Source organism: Acipenser ruthenus, chromosome 55, assembly GCF_902713425.1.
Source record: "Acipenser ruthenus chromosome 55, fAciRut3.2 maternal haplotype, whole genome shotgun sequence".
NCBI classification, from domain to species: domain Eukaryota; kingdom Metazoa; phylum Chordata; class Actinopteri; order Acipenseriformes; family Acipenseridae; genus Acipenser; species Acipenser ruthenus.
Genome location: NC_081243.1, coordinates 2,912,396 through 2,928,843, shown reverse-complemented (window position 1 = coordinate 2,928,843; position 16,448 = coordinate 2,912,396). Strand labels below are relative to the sequence as shown.

The 16,448-nt window shown below is 38.2% G+C and overlaps 1 protein-coding gene across 1 annotated transcript; it reads right to left on the bottom strand.

Moving 5' to 3' along the window:
* Positions 1–615: 615 nt before the first annotated feature.
* LOC117401687 (uncharacterized) lies at positions 616–11,550 on the bottom strand. Its single transcript, XM_034002483.3, has 5 exons — positions 11,421–11,550; positions 7,477–7,548; positions 6,215–6,264; positions 5,004–5,392; positions 616–3,423 (listed from the first exon to the last, which is right to left on the bottom strand). The coding sequence occupies exons 1-5, from the start codon at positions 11,495–11,497 to the stop codon at positions 2,953–2,955; spliced, it is 1,059 nt and encodes a 352-aa protein (XP_033858374.2). The 5' UTR covers positions 11,498–11,550; the 3' UTR covers positions 616–2,952.
* Positions 11,551–16,448: the final 4,898 nt, after the last annotated feature.

Below are 16,448 nucleotides of genomic sequence, written 5' to 3'. Positions count from 1 at the left end.
TTAACAAGAATATATAAATCCTAAAACACAGTAACTGAAATAAACTCAGAGAAGGGGTAATTAACCAGCTTCTCAAGCGTAAAGCTTATCGAGTACAATCAGTTAACAAGCTCGCTCTGTTATCTATTACCTACCGTACCAAGGCTGAAGACAAAAGAGGAAGTGCATCCCCACGCGCGCAGTTAAGTAAGCTCCCAGGGGGGCGGGCTTACACTGCAGCTGGCGTGGGGGCCTATCGGCAGCTTTGCTATAAAAGCTCAGCCTACCGGTGCTGCCTGACGGCAATATCTCATGTTGATGGTTATTTTCGACTTGAAAGGGAACTTTAAAACCGTGGCGCCTAGTAAGCCCCCCCAACCCACCGGAGTGGGAGCCCATCTTTGGGCACACACTGGCTAAAACATTTAAAAAGTTAAACTAAGATTACAAAAAATACTTTTTAAAAAACGTTTAATAAATATAATAAATAAATATAGAAGTAAATGCTGATAAGTTCACCACTACCGCTCTCACACAGCTCACAAACCCTGCTTGCAGCAGGCCCCTCCCACAATCCTCAGAGAGAGAGAGAGAGCGACAGACAGACAGAGACAGAAAGAGAGACAGAGAGAGAAATTCTTCATCAAATTTCTTTTATTGATACAGAAATCTTCAGTAATGTCAGTGCAGCACTTTTCAAAACGATATTTTTAGATTTACAGTGAAAAATATATATTCTTAAATTGAAAACACAGGGATAATCAGAAAATCTGGCTGTATACACAACGTAGATACACATGACATAGCTGTATGTATCCCTTTAAGCACTATACAAATGTATACTCTTATTTGGCTCACCAAACACCACAGTATAAGAGAGTTTCACCTTTTGAGCTTCTTTACAAGGTAGATATACATGATTGTATCCCTTTAAGCACTGTACAGTCTGCCCTGTTTATCGGGATGCTTCGAGAGAACTAAAAATATCCTGAGTAAGCGGCTGTCCCAATTAAACGAGAGGCATTTGAGACGACCTTAGTCACACTTTTTTTTGTTTCTAAATGAAAAAAAAGAATGAAATCACATTATGAATACATGTTAAATACCTCACTTAAAATACGAGTCATTTTTTTATTTCTAAACAAAATGAATCATTTTTTTTTATTTCTACATTAAATGAAAAATAATAAAATCACATCACAAGGCAAGGCACCTGCGATGCTGACACGCCAGCTTTCTGATACCACCACCGATCATTCAGTATTCTGTTGATACCACAAGTATATTCAAATAAATGGGAATAGAATGTGTACATTTTTATATTAAATCAATTAATTATTTTACCAAATAACACTGACAGTTAAACATTTAGCAGCAGGTCAACAAAAAGTTGCCTAATAGATGAATTCAATATCCCATGATGAGTGTCAGTGCATGACTATAAACTGGAGTGTTCAAAAGGTTGGAAACAGCAAATGAGGATCATCCACTCAGGGGTACCAAGATATTAAGAAAGGGAACTGAGTGAGGAAAACCTTCAATACAATCCCCAGCCCTAATCTTGCTGTTTCCAAACTTTTGAACACAACTGTATATTTCAAAGAGTGCTAACCTTGGCTTTTAAATAGATCTAAGCTTCTAGCATTGCCAACAATATCACTGGTCCCCTAATCGATTCATATCTTTTTGTTCTTGAAAAACTCTGGGTGTCATCAAATTAAAGAAAAAAAAAGTAAGCAAAGAATAAAACATTCTTAATCCCTTCAAGGGGGCCAGTGCTTAATGTATGTATTGATTTGAACGCCTTGGTTTTGAATGGGGTAGTGCAGGACTCGGATTTGGAAATGAGTGACAAAACCCAATATAAAATTCCAGCTTCAGGTTTTGGGACTGGCCCAGCCCACTTTTGGCTCTGCCCATTTCTGAATTGCAGTGTTGCACACCCTTCCCTCTCGCTGCTTTAGGTGGCATGTCAACTTTGCCTTCATATGTCTTTAGAACAGTAGCAGCACAGAGCTGCAGACAATCCCACTCATATCTCTGTTTAACACCTTGGGTAAAACTTACACAAGAAACAAGGTTATAAACGTTCGGCTTAAGCCAAACAACTGTTCACCTGACTTAGTTTTACTTCAAAATCCTGATTATTGTTTCCAAGGTACGGATGATGCTATATCTTGGTTTGCTGAATAGATTACTGTCCTCTCTTCAATAATACATTAAATTATTTATTTATTCATTTTAGACTCTTTAAAAAACGGGAGACAAGCAAGCACAGATGCGTTGCAGCTAGATGCCTTCCTCGGTGTGTCAGGCTAAATGAATTATTTATTTATATACTGTAAAGCCATAAATATCTGCAACCAAAATATTTGGCAGATCACACCCATAAAACCTATTTTGCTCCAGAAATGTTGGCTACCTGTTGCAACATATGAAGTATGTATTGTTAGTGGAGTTTGATATTAGTGCCAACAATGTTTGCGTTTTTTTTTTTCATACGTGAAAAATGCACCATAAAAGGCTCGCAAATATTTACGGCTTCACAGTAATTGATTGGTGATTATTAGAATGAATTCATTTGCTCTTAAAAAAGGAAAGCCAACACTACAATAAAACTACAGAAATAAAAATAGCTTGTTTTGACTTTCCCTTTAGGAGCAAATTAATTAACAAATTATAATAATCACCAATCAATTGTATAAAAATGTAATGAAGTTTGTTCGAATGCACTCTGAGGAAGGCATCTAGCCACAACGTGTCTGTCTGTGCTTGCGTAGCTGCCATTTAAAAAAAGAAAAAAATGTCTTAAATAAATCTTTTTGTAAATTTGAAGTGAGTGCTGGTCTTACGGTAAAATGTAATATTTCTCTTTGACCAAAGCACCCAAAGTGAATGTTGTGAATTAAGATTCAAGTTTTCTTTGGAGTTGAGCAAACCCTTTGATAATTTATTGAGTACTCTTCAAAATACTCATCCTGCATTGGCAGTTAACATGTAACTGTTTGGGTGCCATTGCAGTTGTGGGACAATTCTCTTTTCAGGACCAAAGACACAGACTTTAAAAATCAGGATGTACTCAAGAGGAGAGTCTGTGCGGCACATGGAAGAGCTCTGAAACGGCATCCCATTACTTTTCAGCTCTTCACGTGTCAGCCCTAGCAGCTGGAAGATCTTGCACCACATCTCATAATAGGCATCACTTAAATGAAATATGAACGATTCATCTGCATGCTTCCACAACTGAACTACTACATTCTTGGGGCGGTGGTGGTCAGAAGGCACAACTGCATTGGACGCAACCTTTTCTGCATTCTCTTTTTCTTCAATGCGGGCCAGTATGCTCAGAAATTCGGCTTCGTTGCTTTTGATGAATTCCCTGGTCTCCTCTTTCATTTTCTTTACTTCTTCATCCTGCATTAATTCATCGTATTCTTCTTCCGTCTTTAAAACAAACCAGAACAAACACGTCAGTGACAAGCATCCCTGCCATTCAACATTAAACAATGACATCCAAAAATAGAGCACCAGGACCAAGCACTGTAGACACATGTAACAATGTGAGTGTGACATGCAGACCGGTGGTCTTCATATAACCCCAGATTATATAGCAATGTGAGTGTGACATGCAGACCGGTGGTCTTCATATAACCCCAGATTATATAGCAATGTGAGTCTGACATGCAGACCGGTGGTCTTCATATAACCCCAGATTATATAGCAATGTGAGTGTGACATGCAGACTGGTGGTCTTCACATAACCCCAGATTATATAGCAATGTGAGTCTGACATGCAGACCGGTGGTCTTCATATAACTGTATATTATATAGCAATGTGAGTGTGACATGCAGACCGGTGGTCTTCATATAACCGTATATTATATAGCAATGTGAGTCTGACATGCAGACTGGTGGTCTTCACATAACCCCAGATTATATAGCAATGTGAGTCTGACATGCAGACTGGTGGTCTTCACATAACCCCAGATTATATAGCAATGTGAGTCTAACATGCAGACTGGTGGTCTTCACATAACCCCAGATTATATAGCAATGTGAGTGTGACATGCAGACCGGTGGTCTTCACATAACCCCAGATTATATAGCAATGTGAGTCTGACATGCAGACTGGTGGTCTTCACATAACCCCAGATTATATAGCAATGTGAGTGTGACATGCAGACCGATGGTCTTCATATAACCCCAGATTATATAGCAATGTGAGTCTGACATGCAGACTGGTGGTCTTCACATAACCCCAGATTATATAGCAATGTGAGTCTGACATGCAGACCGGTGGTCTTCATATAACCGTATATTATATAGCAATGTGAGTGTGACATGCAGACCGGTGGTCTTCATATAACCGTATATTATATAGCAATGTGAGTGTGACATGCAGACCGGTGGTCTTCATATAACCGTATATTATATAGCAATGTGAGTGTGACATGCAGACCGGTGGTCTTCATATAACACCATATTATATTACTGTCAATAGGTTATGTAAATTATCAAGACCGAGCTTCATCATAGTTGAAAAAGCTACACATACGTAAAACCACTTTCAAACACGGTCCATGATACAAACAGGCAAACAGACCAATTCCATATAACCCCAGATTGTGATACTCAGAATTACTTAGACTGCTAAAAATGTCCAAATCTAGTTTTGTCAGAATTGGAAAAGCGGTTTTCTAGAAAATGTAATTGCAGCTTTTTGATGATTTTTTTTCTTGATGTCTAAGATTTGTCAATTGTGTTTATTATCATTACTGTATGAATGACTTGCAATCAGTTCTATGCTTGACATGTTTCAACTGGGTCCCTAGACCAGTTTAGGAGTCTCTGTATATCAATCTGTAGAAAAATGTAGTAAAGGTTTCAAAACATAATGACCACACCCACATCCCAATTGTTGCCATTCTCTATATCCTCCTCTGACAGTGAGGAGAGGCATAGACATTGTGTTCACAGCACCCTGGTCATTACAGCTTTGACTTTGACTAGTTTTATATTCTTACCATAGGAGCAAAACATTCCCCATAGTTGTAGACTTTGGTTCCAGGAAACTCAATTCCCTTTTGGAAGAGGTCCTGCAAGCTGTCGGCCACTTGGTGCAACACCTCATTTTCATAAGCATAGATGTTGCCATCTTTGCCTGCCAGAATGATCAGCTGCAGCCCCACTGCCAGACTCGGGAACATATCAATGGCACCGATAACTCTCATCTCTACTCTTTCAGGAAGGTAGAAATCTTCCCATGCTTCAAGCTCATCCTCCATTTCTGCATAGATTGTGTCATCTAGGCCCCCAATTCTCATTGGATACCCTGCTGGCTTCTCCAGAGGCACAGTCTGCCCCCTGTATTTCTCCACTTGTTCCGATACATGGTCAAGATAGTTGGGTAAATCTGTTGTAAGAAAAAACAAAGTGGTGGGTGTCAACCTTCAGGGATCAAGACCTAAGATATGGTACATTAACTGTATCAAAGCGTTTTTCTGGCAAATAACAAAGAACTACCTATGTTGCATTATATCATAACAGGAGGTGTGGTGGTCCAGTGGTTAAGAAAGGGGCTTGATACCAGGAGACTCCTGGTTCAAATACCAGCTCAGCCACTGACTCACAGTGTGTGGGTGTGTGAGAGACCCTGAGCAAGTCACTTAACCTCCTTTTGCTCTGTCCTTCGGACGAGTCATAAAACAAACAAGGTTCTATTGGAAGTGACTCTGCAGCAGCAGCAGCAGTTGTTGATGCATAGTTCACCCCCTAGTCTCTAAGTCGCTTTGGATAAAAGCATCTGCTAAATGGGCAGCAGTGTGGAGTAGTGGTTAGGGCTCTGGACTCTTAACCGGAGGGTCGTGGGTTCAATCCCTGGAGGGGGACACTACTGCTGTACCCTTGAGCAAGGTACTTTACCTAGATTGCTCCAGTAAAAACTCAACTGTATAAATGGGTAATTGTATGTAAAAATAATGTGATTTCTTGTAACAATTGTAAGTCGCCCTGGATAAGGGCGTCTGCTAAGAAACAATTAATAATAAATGAATAATAACATCATTATTTTCAATTGACGGCTCTATAGTACGATGTGAATTTACCAGAAAACAACAGCCACACATTTGTAATATGGCAGTCATAATCTTGTTATGACCATCACAATTTAAAAAACAATTGCAAAAGATGTCAATTGGGTTCAATGCACGCCATTCATTTGACAAGTTACACATACCTTTAGCAATGCTGCAGAAATCCCGGATCCTGGATAAGGCACTCTTGTTGCTGCAATTCCAAAAAACAACTCAAATATTAGCAAGTGCAGTTATGTTATGGTCTAATTCTTTATAGTGAACCAATTCTAAATGAAAATGTTATGAAACCTGCCTTGTGCAATTAGTTTTTTGCCATCACCATAAGTATCCATTCACTCTGCTTTATAGGCATTAGGTTCAGATCATGTTTAAAACAGTGACGCTCAGTATGGTACTGGCTGCTTTGTTTTTTAAATCCCTGATTTTAAAATATTAAACTGTATCATCAAAGTCTTTAGAAAGTATTTGATCAGTTCAGTAAGTTATTGATGCCAGTCTCTGATCCCCTCAGAGCAGCTCACCCTCAGAACTGGTCTGAAGAAGATATGATCACTTGAAAAGAAAATCTAGCAAAGAGGCTTATTTCTGACCCCTGATTTGCCCATCCTACATCATTATTATTGCTGGCAGTAGTTAAAATCCTAAACTACATGGAAATGCATGACCACTTGCAGTTCTCAGTTCCTTGGCCACAAAAGACTTCTTCATAAAGTGTAAGACTGGACAGGTCAAAGTGCCAGGAGTTTGTCCCTAAATGCAAATGGTATGAGAGTCTCCAAGGCTTGAAAAATGAAACTGGGGCATGCTTTTCATCCAGCACAGGGCTTGATGAGGTCTTTAGTTATCGAGGTATCCAAGCCGTTAGCTCCGGTCTTAATTATAAAAACATCATTGTCATTTTAATTGGGTGTTTCATTTGCTTCCAAGTTTTTTTTTTCTTTTTCAGATCTTTTTGAGCTCTCACTGAAATGATCAATGACTGCATGGAACCTCACTTAAACAGCAACATTAATCTATCACCGATTTAAAAGACAAGACTAGATGCACAGTAAGTGGATTTATCCAGTCCTGTTTCCAAACAAAGCTTTTGTATTTATTCTAGAGCACTGCAGAGTTACCAATCCCAAAGATAATTCACTTCCATGATAGCAATGAATGGGGCTTTCCTGTGTTAACTCTACTGCAATAGTTTGTTTCAAAGAAGAAACGAGGATGTGTCACAGTTTCCTAGGTAGTGGGAATGAAGAAAGTCACTGAAAGGAGTAAATGGGACCTTACCAGGAGCCAATTAATGAACAGACACAAAACTGTATTAACATTGAAGTCACCAATACAAGTAGAACTAATCTTGGTTAATTACAGTGCAGGGTTAACAAAACAAACAAACAAAAAATGTGCCTACCGTGTCATTGTGCATTGTTCATCCAGCATCCCTTGGGTCAGTTTTGACACTTGAATGATCTCGATGGCACAACTAAATGAATGAAAAGAAACGTGAGCCATTCAGGAATATTCTGCTGCCTTCCTTCCTGATCTGGCTTGAGAAGCTACTTGCCAGTCTCACACTGTATGTCAAGTTACTGACAGCAACCAATCAGAAACAAACAGGGAGGTGAATCTGAACAGTGTTTCCAGGTGTAACCAAAGAGAAGCCACATTATAAACAGCATTATAAAAGAGAAGCCACATTATAAACAGCATTATACAAGAGAAGCCACATTATAAACAGCATTATAAAAGAGAAGCCACATTATAAACAGCATTATAAAAGAGAAGCCACATTATAAACAGCATTATAAAAGAGAAGCCACATTATAAACAGCATTATACAAGAGAAGCCACATTATAAACAGCATTATAAAAGAGAAGCCACATTATAAACAGCATTATAAAAGAGAAGCCACATTATAAACAGCATTATACAAGAGAAGCCACATTATAAACAGCATTATAAAAGAGAAGCCACATTATAAACAGCATTATAAAAGAGAAGCCACATTATAAACAGCATTATAAAAGAGAAGCCACATTATAAACAGCATTATACAAGAGAAGCCACATTATAAACAGCATTATAAAAGAGAAGCCACATTATAAACAGCATTATAAAAGAGAAGCCACATTATAAACAGCATTATAAAAGAGAAGCCACATTATAAACAGCATTATAAAAGAGAAGCCACGTTATAAACAGCATTATACAAGAGAAGCCACATTATAAACAGCATTATAAAAGAGAAGCCACATTATAAACAGCATTATAAAAGAGAAGCCACATTATAAACAGCATTATAAGAGAGAAGCCACATTATAAACAGCATTATACAAGAGAAGCCACATTATAAACAGCATTATAAAAGAGAAGCCACATTATAAACAGCATTATAAAAGAGAAGCCACATTATAAACAGCATTATAAAAGAGAAGCCACATTATAAACAGCATTATAAAAGAGAAGCCACATTATAAACAGCATTATAAAAGAGAAGAAACTTTATAAACAGCATTATACAAGAGAAGCCACATTATAAAGCTTAAATTACATACACCCCCTGCCATGGCATACAAAACTATACATAAAGTAGAATCAGCAGAGGCTAGAACAGGGCTACTCAACTCTGAAGGCATTGTGGGCCATCTGAAAAGCTGGCAGAAGAGCTGGGGGCAGCAATAACTGTATATACAGTGTTTGTATTACATAGATTTAGTTGAATCTGAATATATTACGTATGACACTTATAATTAGAGCCCCATGAAATGATTTGAATTTTTTTTTTTTATAATTTTTCGTTTTATTTCACAAATTTCATTTGATTTGGTTTTATTACAGATACACATTAATAAAACAACTCAAATAGATGTATATCAATAATAGTATAGTATACATCATGTTGTAACTACATACATATTTTCTATAAAACATTATCTGCTTTTTTTTTTTTTTTTTTTTTTACATTTTCACATACAGACCTCGCACAGAAAAATAATTTAGTTACCATATTTCTCATTAGTGGCACAAACGGTAACGTACAGTCCCCCACGTTTTAATGAACTGCCTATTTACAGTAAATACTGCCCGTGCCCTCTATAAAAATACAATACGATCAAGTACAAAATATATATTTACACTGCCCTGCTATTGTGGGGCTGTCATAATAATTGCACATGAAAATAACAGGACTGGGGTCTATTTTTGCGGTTTTGTCGTGAGGCAGCCATGGAACTGACCAATGAGAAACAGCTTCCCTTGTGCACCTTTTATCAGGATGCAATTGCGGGAAAAAAAGTGAATTACTTCAGTAGAAAAATACCCAGAGCTGTATAACATAGGTGGGCTTCAGATTTTCGGTTTTAACCAATAAAAATAACGATAAAACAACCCGATACAAAAACAACGAAATCAGTGTATAACCAATAAACACCGGAAAAACAGTGGCAATGGTTAGTTTGTTGACTTTACCCCTTTCTCCGCAAAAAAAAAAAAAAAAATACAGTAAAAGCCCTTACACACCAGAAGCAGCGCGAGAAAATCAATAAAACCTGTGCTTTTACAAAAACACAGCCTCCATGTTCTCACACAAAATCTCCCGATCGGCACGTGTGGTCCAGTGGTTAAAGAAAATGGCTTGTAACCAGGAGGTCCCCGATTCAAATCCCACCTCTCCCACTAACTCACTGTGTGACCCTGAGCAAGTCACTTCACCTCCTTGTGCTCCGTCTTTCGGGTGAGACGTAGTTGTAAGTGACTCTGCAGTTGATGCATAGTTCACACACCCTAGTATCTGTAGTCGCCTTGGATAAAGGCGTCTGCTAAATAAATAAATCAACTCACTTCAGTAATGAAAGGTGTGTGTGTACAACAAACCACAGTGACCGTTTGTAAATACGGTTGTTGAGCCAACCGCAGTGTGTGTGTACGCAGCCTAACACACACACCTCTAAACAGAGGCTGTGAGCAAAGCACAGCGCTGTGACAAACTCAGGACCGCAGTCATTCTGCGCTCTCTTTTATTAAAGCGAGTGTAACAGCAGCATGCATGGATTGCTTGTCTCTCTCAGTTCACTTTCTTGTTTTAGTTTAATGTGTCTCTTATTTTTCAGTATGTTCTTTTATTGTCAGTGTGAACATGTACCTCGATGCAGCAGTATTTGCAGCGCTATGCATCCTCGGCCTCATCTGACCCACTTCTGCTATTTTTGCTTTTTGTACACTTTGATACATTTGTTTTAATTTGGAATATTCATAAAATGATTTACGTTTTCTCCTCATTCCTCATCCACTAAAAATATTACATTTTCGTGTAAGTATTTCAATTTCGTTTTTTGATCAAGCTGGTAGTTACCACGCCCAGCAATTGCCACAATAATCAGACTGTTTGACCAACATAATCATGTGATGATGTGTTTGTGACGTGACAGAGAACCACGCTTGAACCTCTGACGTCTAAGCGTCTGCTGTATCCTAGGATACAGTGTATCGCTGTTTATTACAGTGTAGGGCAGCAGTGTGGAGTAGTGGTTAGGGCTCTGGACTCTTGACTGGAGGGTTGTGGGTTCAATCCCCAGTGGGGGACACTGCTGTTGTACCCTTTAGCAAGGTACTTTACCTAGATTGCTCCGGTAAAAACCCAACTGTATAAATGGGTAATTGTATGTAAAAAAATAATGTGATATCTGTATAATGTGATATCTTGTAACAATTGTAAGTCTGCTAAGAAATAAATAATAATAATAATAATAATAATAATAAAGTGTCGAGGTCAAAATAAAACAGCACTTCAATCAAAATACTGTGTATTTACTAGAAAATAGTAACGAGAAAATATTGAATAGTAAACAGAAATCGGGTATAAATCATTAAAAACCGACGTTCAGTTAAAATCCTGTATACATAAACAAGTTGCAAAACATTTACTATTAACACAGCAATTTAAGAAATTTCGAGGTCATAACATTTGTGAATCAACCCCCACTCGGAGAAAGATTGCGTACCATCTTGGATATTATTTTACCATTTGTGAGTAACATTCCCCACCCACAAGTACAATACTATATAAAACATTTAGAAGATAGGTTGTAAAAACGTTAAACGTTTCGGTTGAAGAATTCAGTAACACTAATTACGGAAAAGCCACATTTCCAACTGCTTTTCATAAATGTGTAAAATAAAATGGCGGCGTATTTTCCAGTCCCTGTTCTGGTATTATTCAGTAAATTATCTACAGTTATCGTATTCACCACCCCACCTACATTCTTAAACAATGCATTTCGATAAAATACAGCTTATAAGTTATACGTTGTAGACTTATAGTCTAAATATTCTATTTTATAAAATGATTCTCTCACCTTACAAGATGTCTCCCTTTTCGACAGCAAACTGTATTCCTGTGTGTTTCTGTTGACACGCAGAGCTGCACACACATCCTGCGGGTGAGTCACAGGACTGACTCACTGGCAGGCAGCATGCCAAAGCGAAATATCAATCATATTCATGTGTCAAAATTATTACATTCTGCTCTAAATGCATATAGGAGGATATAGAATCTTTAAAGCGTATAAAAAATAAAACAAAGTTTTATTTTAATAATCAGTTATTTAATATAAAGCCCTAGTATTTTCTTTTTATTTTATAATTATGCATGTATTTATGTGCATGTACCGGTATTTTGTTATTTCCTTTACTTGTGTCGAACTGTTTTTCATCTGATTGTTTTGCTTTTTCTTCCCAGATGGATTTTCAAGATGTTTTATTGTAAAATATTCATTCATATATGAATAGCTGTTATTGTTTTGAATTCCTGTTGCGCGGATTGGCTTCCCTCTGTAACACATGACGCGGCTAGCAGAGCAGCAGCAGACACGTGACCCATATCGAAGAGGTTTCTTTAGATCATCTGGATTTGTTTATGAAGGACGTGAAAGAAAAACTTAAGAAAAACGAATTCCATGAACAAAAGCTCACAGAAAAATGCAAGTCTGCGGTGTGGGAATCATTTGTTGTAATAGTGGACAAAGAAGGAAAACACGTTTTGCAAAACACACATTTGACATCTCAATTCCATGTGCTCTTGTGTTAAGTTTGTAATAAAATCGCGCATTTACGAGATCGTTATTCAGTTCATTTGATTTTCAGATAATGCAGTCCCTATATGGTTGGGACAGTCCCGATTTCCTAGCAAATGTCCCGCGTCCCGAAGCACAGGAAGAAAGTCCCGATATTTACCCATAGAAAAAAAAAATCATTTATTCCGCACAGTAGAGTTAGTGAAAACCACACGCTGTGCTCTTCGTGCGGCTGACACATCTGCTGATCACTTACTTATACAAAGGGAAGAACGCTTCATTGTGTCTGTTTTTACTGCGATGATGGTCGTGGGGTGCTAAGTTGGGAGGATATGTCTGTTGATTGTTCAGTTCAGTTCAGTTGATTTCTCGCAGGCTTACAGTGTGGACGGTGACAAAAGCACTCGCTCTGCGCAGGAGCTAGAGCAAATCACGGAGCTGAAAGGTTACTGTACCGCCGTCCTGTTACTTAAGAAATCCAGTCCAGCATTGCAATGACTGCTGTCGTGTGGATTTACATACCCTCACCTCAATAATATTAACATTATATAGTATTAACTTACCAGCACAATAATATTATTAAAAAAAACAGGCACAAGGTATATAGAAATCGCAGCTTTATTACATCAGCTTAGATTCTCTCGTGCCCGGGTTTTCTCAAGTAAAATAAACTGAGCGAATGGAAACCTGGAAAAGCATTTTGCACAAGACATTTTTCTCAAGCAAAAAAACTCCACCAGTCACTGCAATCCATAAAATAATAATCACTACTAATAAAATACCATTCATTCAATAAACTAATGATGTCACTCTTAGCCCAGTGTGTAAAAGCTTGGGAACATACTCATGCATACACTAACTTTCAAACTAGCATACATTCATAGAGATTTCTAAAGCTAATGTAAAAGGCATGATGCCAGCGCCTCTTCCCTTGTAGCAATTGAACTGCTGGTGACACATTTGCTTGTTATATTTCCATATTTCAGCACATGCATCAGTGATGTGATATCCATCAAAGTTCCTTTGAAATGCACAATCAGGTGTTCAGTGGGAGCAGTGGTCACGCTTCATTTGAAGCGGTGCTTGTTTAGTCTATTAACTGTTAGCAACGAGCTCATTAAAACTCATTCATTGCGTTCTTAATGGTTGGTTAATTAAAAAGTAACCTATTTATGTACTAATAACGCCATATTATTGGAATTTGGAGGTTTGTTTAAAGGAACTATTGAAGCTAGTACTGTAGTAATGTTTAGCAATGAGACCAGGTTTTCTTTTATTACCGTATACTCACTAGGAATTGACACATGCGCTTATACTTGAGTATGCGCTGTTTTCTGTGCAGATGCAGTTAATCCTTTGGTTCCAGATAGAAGCTTATGCACCTGCATTTGAGTATAATGCAAGGTGTGGAGACTCACATGTTCATATATTGCATTACAAGAAAAACAACATGTTTATTCTTTCTCGTGAAATTCCAAATGTTGTAATCTTTTTAGTTTATTAATAAATAATAATAATAATAATAATAATAATAATAATAATAATAATAATAATAATAATATATTTTTATATACCGCCTTTCATAGTGGACTACCATCACAAAGCGCTTTACAGAGGTAGGCTGTGAACTGTGCATTATATGTCACTTAAAATAGGACATTGATTTAACGTCTCAACCGAAGGACGGAGCACAAGGAGGTTAAGTGACTTGCTCAGGGTCACACACAGTGAGTCAATGGCTGGGATTGAAGCTGGACCCTTAAGAACATAAGAACATAAGAAAGTTTACTAACAAGAGGAGGCCATTCAGCCCATCTGGCTCATTTGGTTGTTAGTAGCTTATTGATCCCAGAATCTCATCAAATAACTTCTTGAAGGATCCCAGGGTGTCAGCTTCAACAACATTACTGGGGAATTGGTTCCAGACCCTCACAATTCTCTTTGTAAAAAAGTGCCTCCTATTTTCTGTTCTGAATGCCCCTTTATCTAATCTCCAATTGTGACCCCTGGTCCTTGTTTCATTTTTCAGGTCAAAAAAGTCCCCTGGGTCGACATTGTCTATACCTTTTAGGATTTTGAATGTTTGAATCAGATCGCCGCGTAGTCTTCTTTGTTCAAGACTGAATAGATTCAATTCTTTTAGCCTGTCTGCATACGACATGCCTTTTAAACCCGGGTTGCTCTTCTTTACACTCTTTCTAGAGCAGCAATATCCTTTTTGTAACGAGGTGACCAGAACTGAACACAATGTTCTAGGTGAGGTCTTACTAATGCATTGTAGAGTTTTAACATTACTTCCCTTGATTTAAATTCAACACTTCTCACAATATATCCAAGCATCTTGTTAGCCTTTTTTATAGCTTCCCCACATTGTCTAGATGAAGACATTTCTGAGTCAACATAAACTCCTAGGTCTTTTTCATAGTTCCCTTCTTCAATTTCACTATCTCCCATATGATATTTATAATGCACATTTTTATTGCCCGCATGCAATACTTATCTCTATTAAATGTCATTTGCCATGTGTCGGCCCAGTTCTAAATGCTGTCTAGATCATTTTGAATGTCCTTTGCTGTTGTAACAGTGTTTGCCACTTCTCCTATTTTTGAGTCGTCTGCAAATTTAACAAATTTGCTTACTATACCAGAATATAAATCATTAATGTAGATTAGGAATAGCAGAGGACCTAATACTTATCCCTGTGGTACACCACTGGTAACCTCGCTCCATTTTGAGGTTTCTCCTCTAATCAGTACTTTCTGTTTTCTACATGTTAACCACTCCCTAATCCATGTGCATGCATTTCCTTGAATCCCTACTGAGTTCAGTATGAGAATTAATCTCTTATGTGGGACTTTGTCAAAAGCTTTCTGGAAATTTAAATAAACCATGTCGTATGCTTTGCAATTATCCATTGTCAATGTTGCATCCTCAAAAAGGTCAAGCAGGTTAGTTAGACACGATCTCCCTTTCCTAAAACCATGCTGACTGTCTCCCAGGACATTGTTACTATATAGGTAATTTTCCATTTTAGATCTTATTATAGTTTCCATAAATTTACATATAATAGAAGTCAGGCTTATTGGTCTGTAGTTACCTGGTTCGGTTTTGTCTCCCTTTTTGTGGATTGGTATTACGTTTGCTATTTTCCAGTCTGTCGGTACAACCCGTGTCAAGAGACTGTTGCATGATCTTGGTTAGCGGTTTGTAAATAACTTCTTTCATTTCTTTGCGTACTATTGGGAGGATCTCATCCGGCCCAGGGGATTTGTTTATTTTAAGAGCTCCTAGTCCCTTTAACACTTCTGCCTAATTGAACTAATGTAGAGTGCTCACTGTTTGTCCCTCAGGCTGTGACAGGCGGCTGTGTATTGGGCTGCCAGTTGGACACAGCTGGACTCCTCTCCGAGGAGGATTGGGAGTTTTTGAGAGTCTGGCAGGTCTGGGAATGTTTTGCAGAGATTTTTTATTTGTGGGAAGAAAGTTTCCCTTATTTCTCTGTATTTTGTACACTGCAGTAGAAAGTGCATCTCTGTCTCTACTTGTTGGAGTTGACAGTGATGACACAGCCGGTCCTCTTTGGGCAGCCAGGACTGCCTGTGTCGGCCTGTTTCTGGCCAGGCTGTGCTCACTGAGCCTGTATTTGGTTAGGATCTGCCTCTGCTTGTTGTCTTTCACCCTGCTCAGTTATTCAGCCAGGGTGTACTGTCTTTTTAGGGCCCGATAGCACTCTTATTTGCTTTGTGTTTTTGTGTGTGTGTCCCAATAGGTGAGGTAGTTTTGTTTGTGCTGTGTTATAATTTGGTTAATATGATCAGTAGTGCTGTGTTTTGGAAGGAAGCCAATCTGACTCTTACTCAAGACACTGTGTTCGGTAAGGAAGGCCAGTATCCGAGTGTTAATGATACTGCAGAATACCTTCCCCAGATTACTGCTCACACAGATGCCCCGGTAGTTATTGCGGTCGAATTTGTCTCCACTCTTAAAGACAGGGGATATAATCCCTTGGTTCCAGATGTCAGGGAAGTAGCCCACACTTAGTATCAGGTTAAACAGTTTGCGCAGGGCCTCCTGCAGCTTAGGGCTGCTGTGCTTCAGCATCTCATTGGAGACGCTGTCTACCCCGCTGGCTTTCCTTTCTGGAGGGTCTGCAGTTTCTCTTTAAGTTCCTGCGCAGTGATTGGAGAGTCCAGTGGATTCTGGTTGTCTTTAATTGACAATTCTAGTTTTTTCAGTTTTTCATAAATATTGTTTTGATCTAATGGTTGTTCATTGTGTGTTATGTTTTGATAGAGTATTTCAAAATGTTTT

Excerpts from the sequence above, each read along its gene's own strand:
- LOC117401687 (XM_034002483.3), bottom strand. The coding sequence starts at position 11,497 with ATGTGTGTGCAGCTCTGCGTGTCAACAGAAACACACAGGAATACAGTT. Across the intron at positions 7,549-11,420 it reads AAAGGGAGACATCTTGTAAG|TTGTGCCATCGAGATCATTC; the intron begins GTGAGAGAATCA and ends TCATTCATTTAG. Across the intron at positions 6,265-7,476 it reads GAACAATGCACAATGACACG|CAACAAGAGTGCCTTATCCA; the intron begins GTAGGCACATTT and ends TTGGAATTGCAG.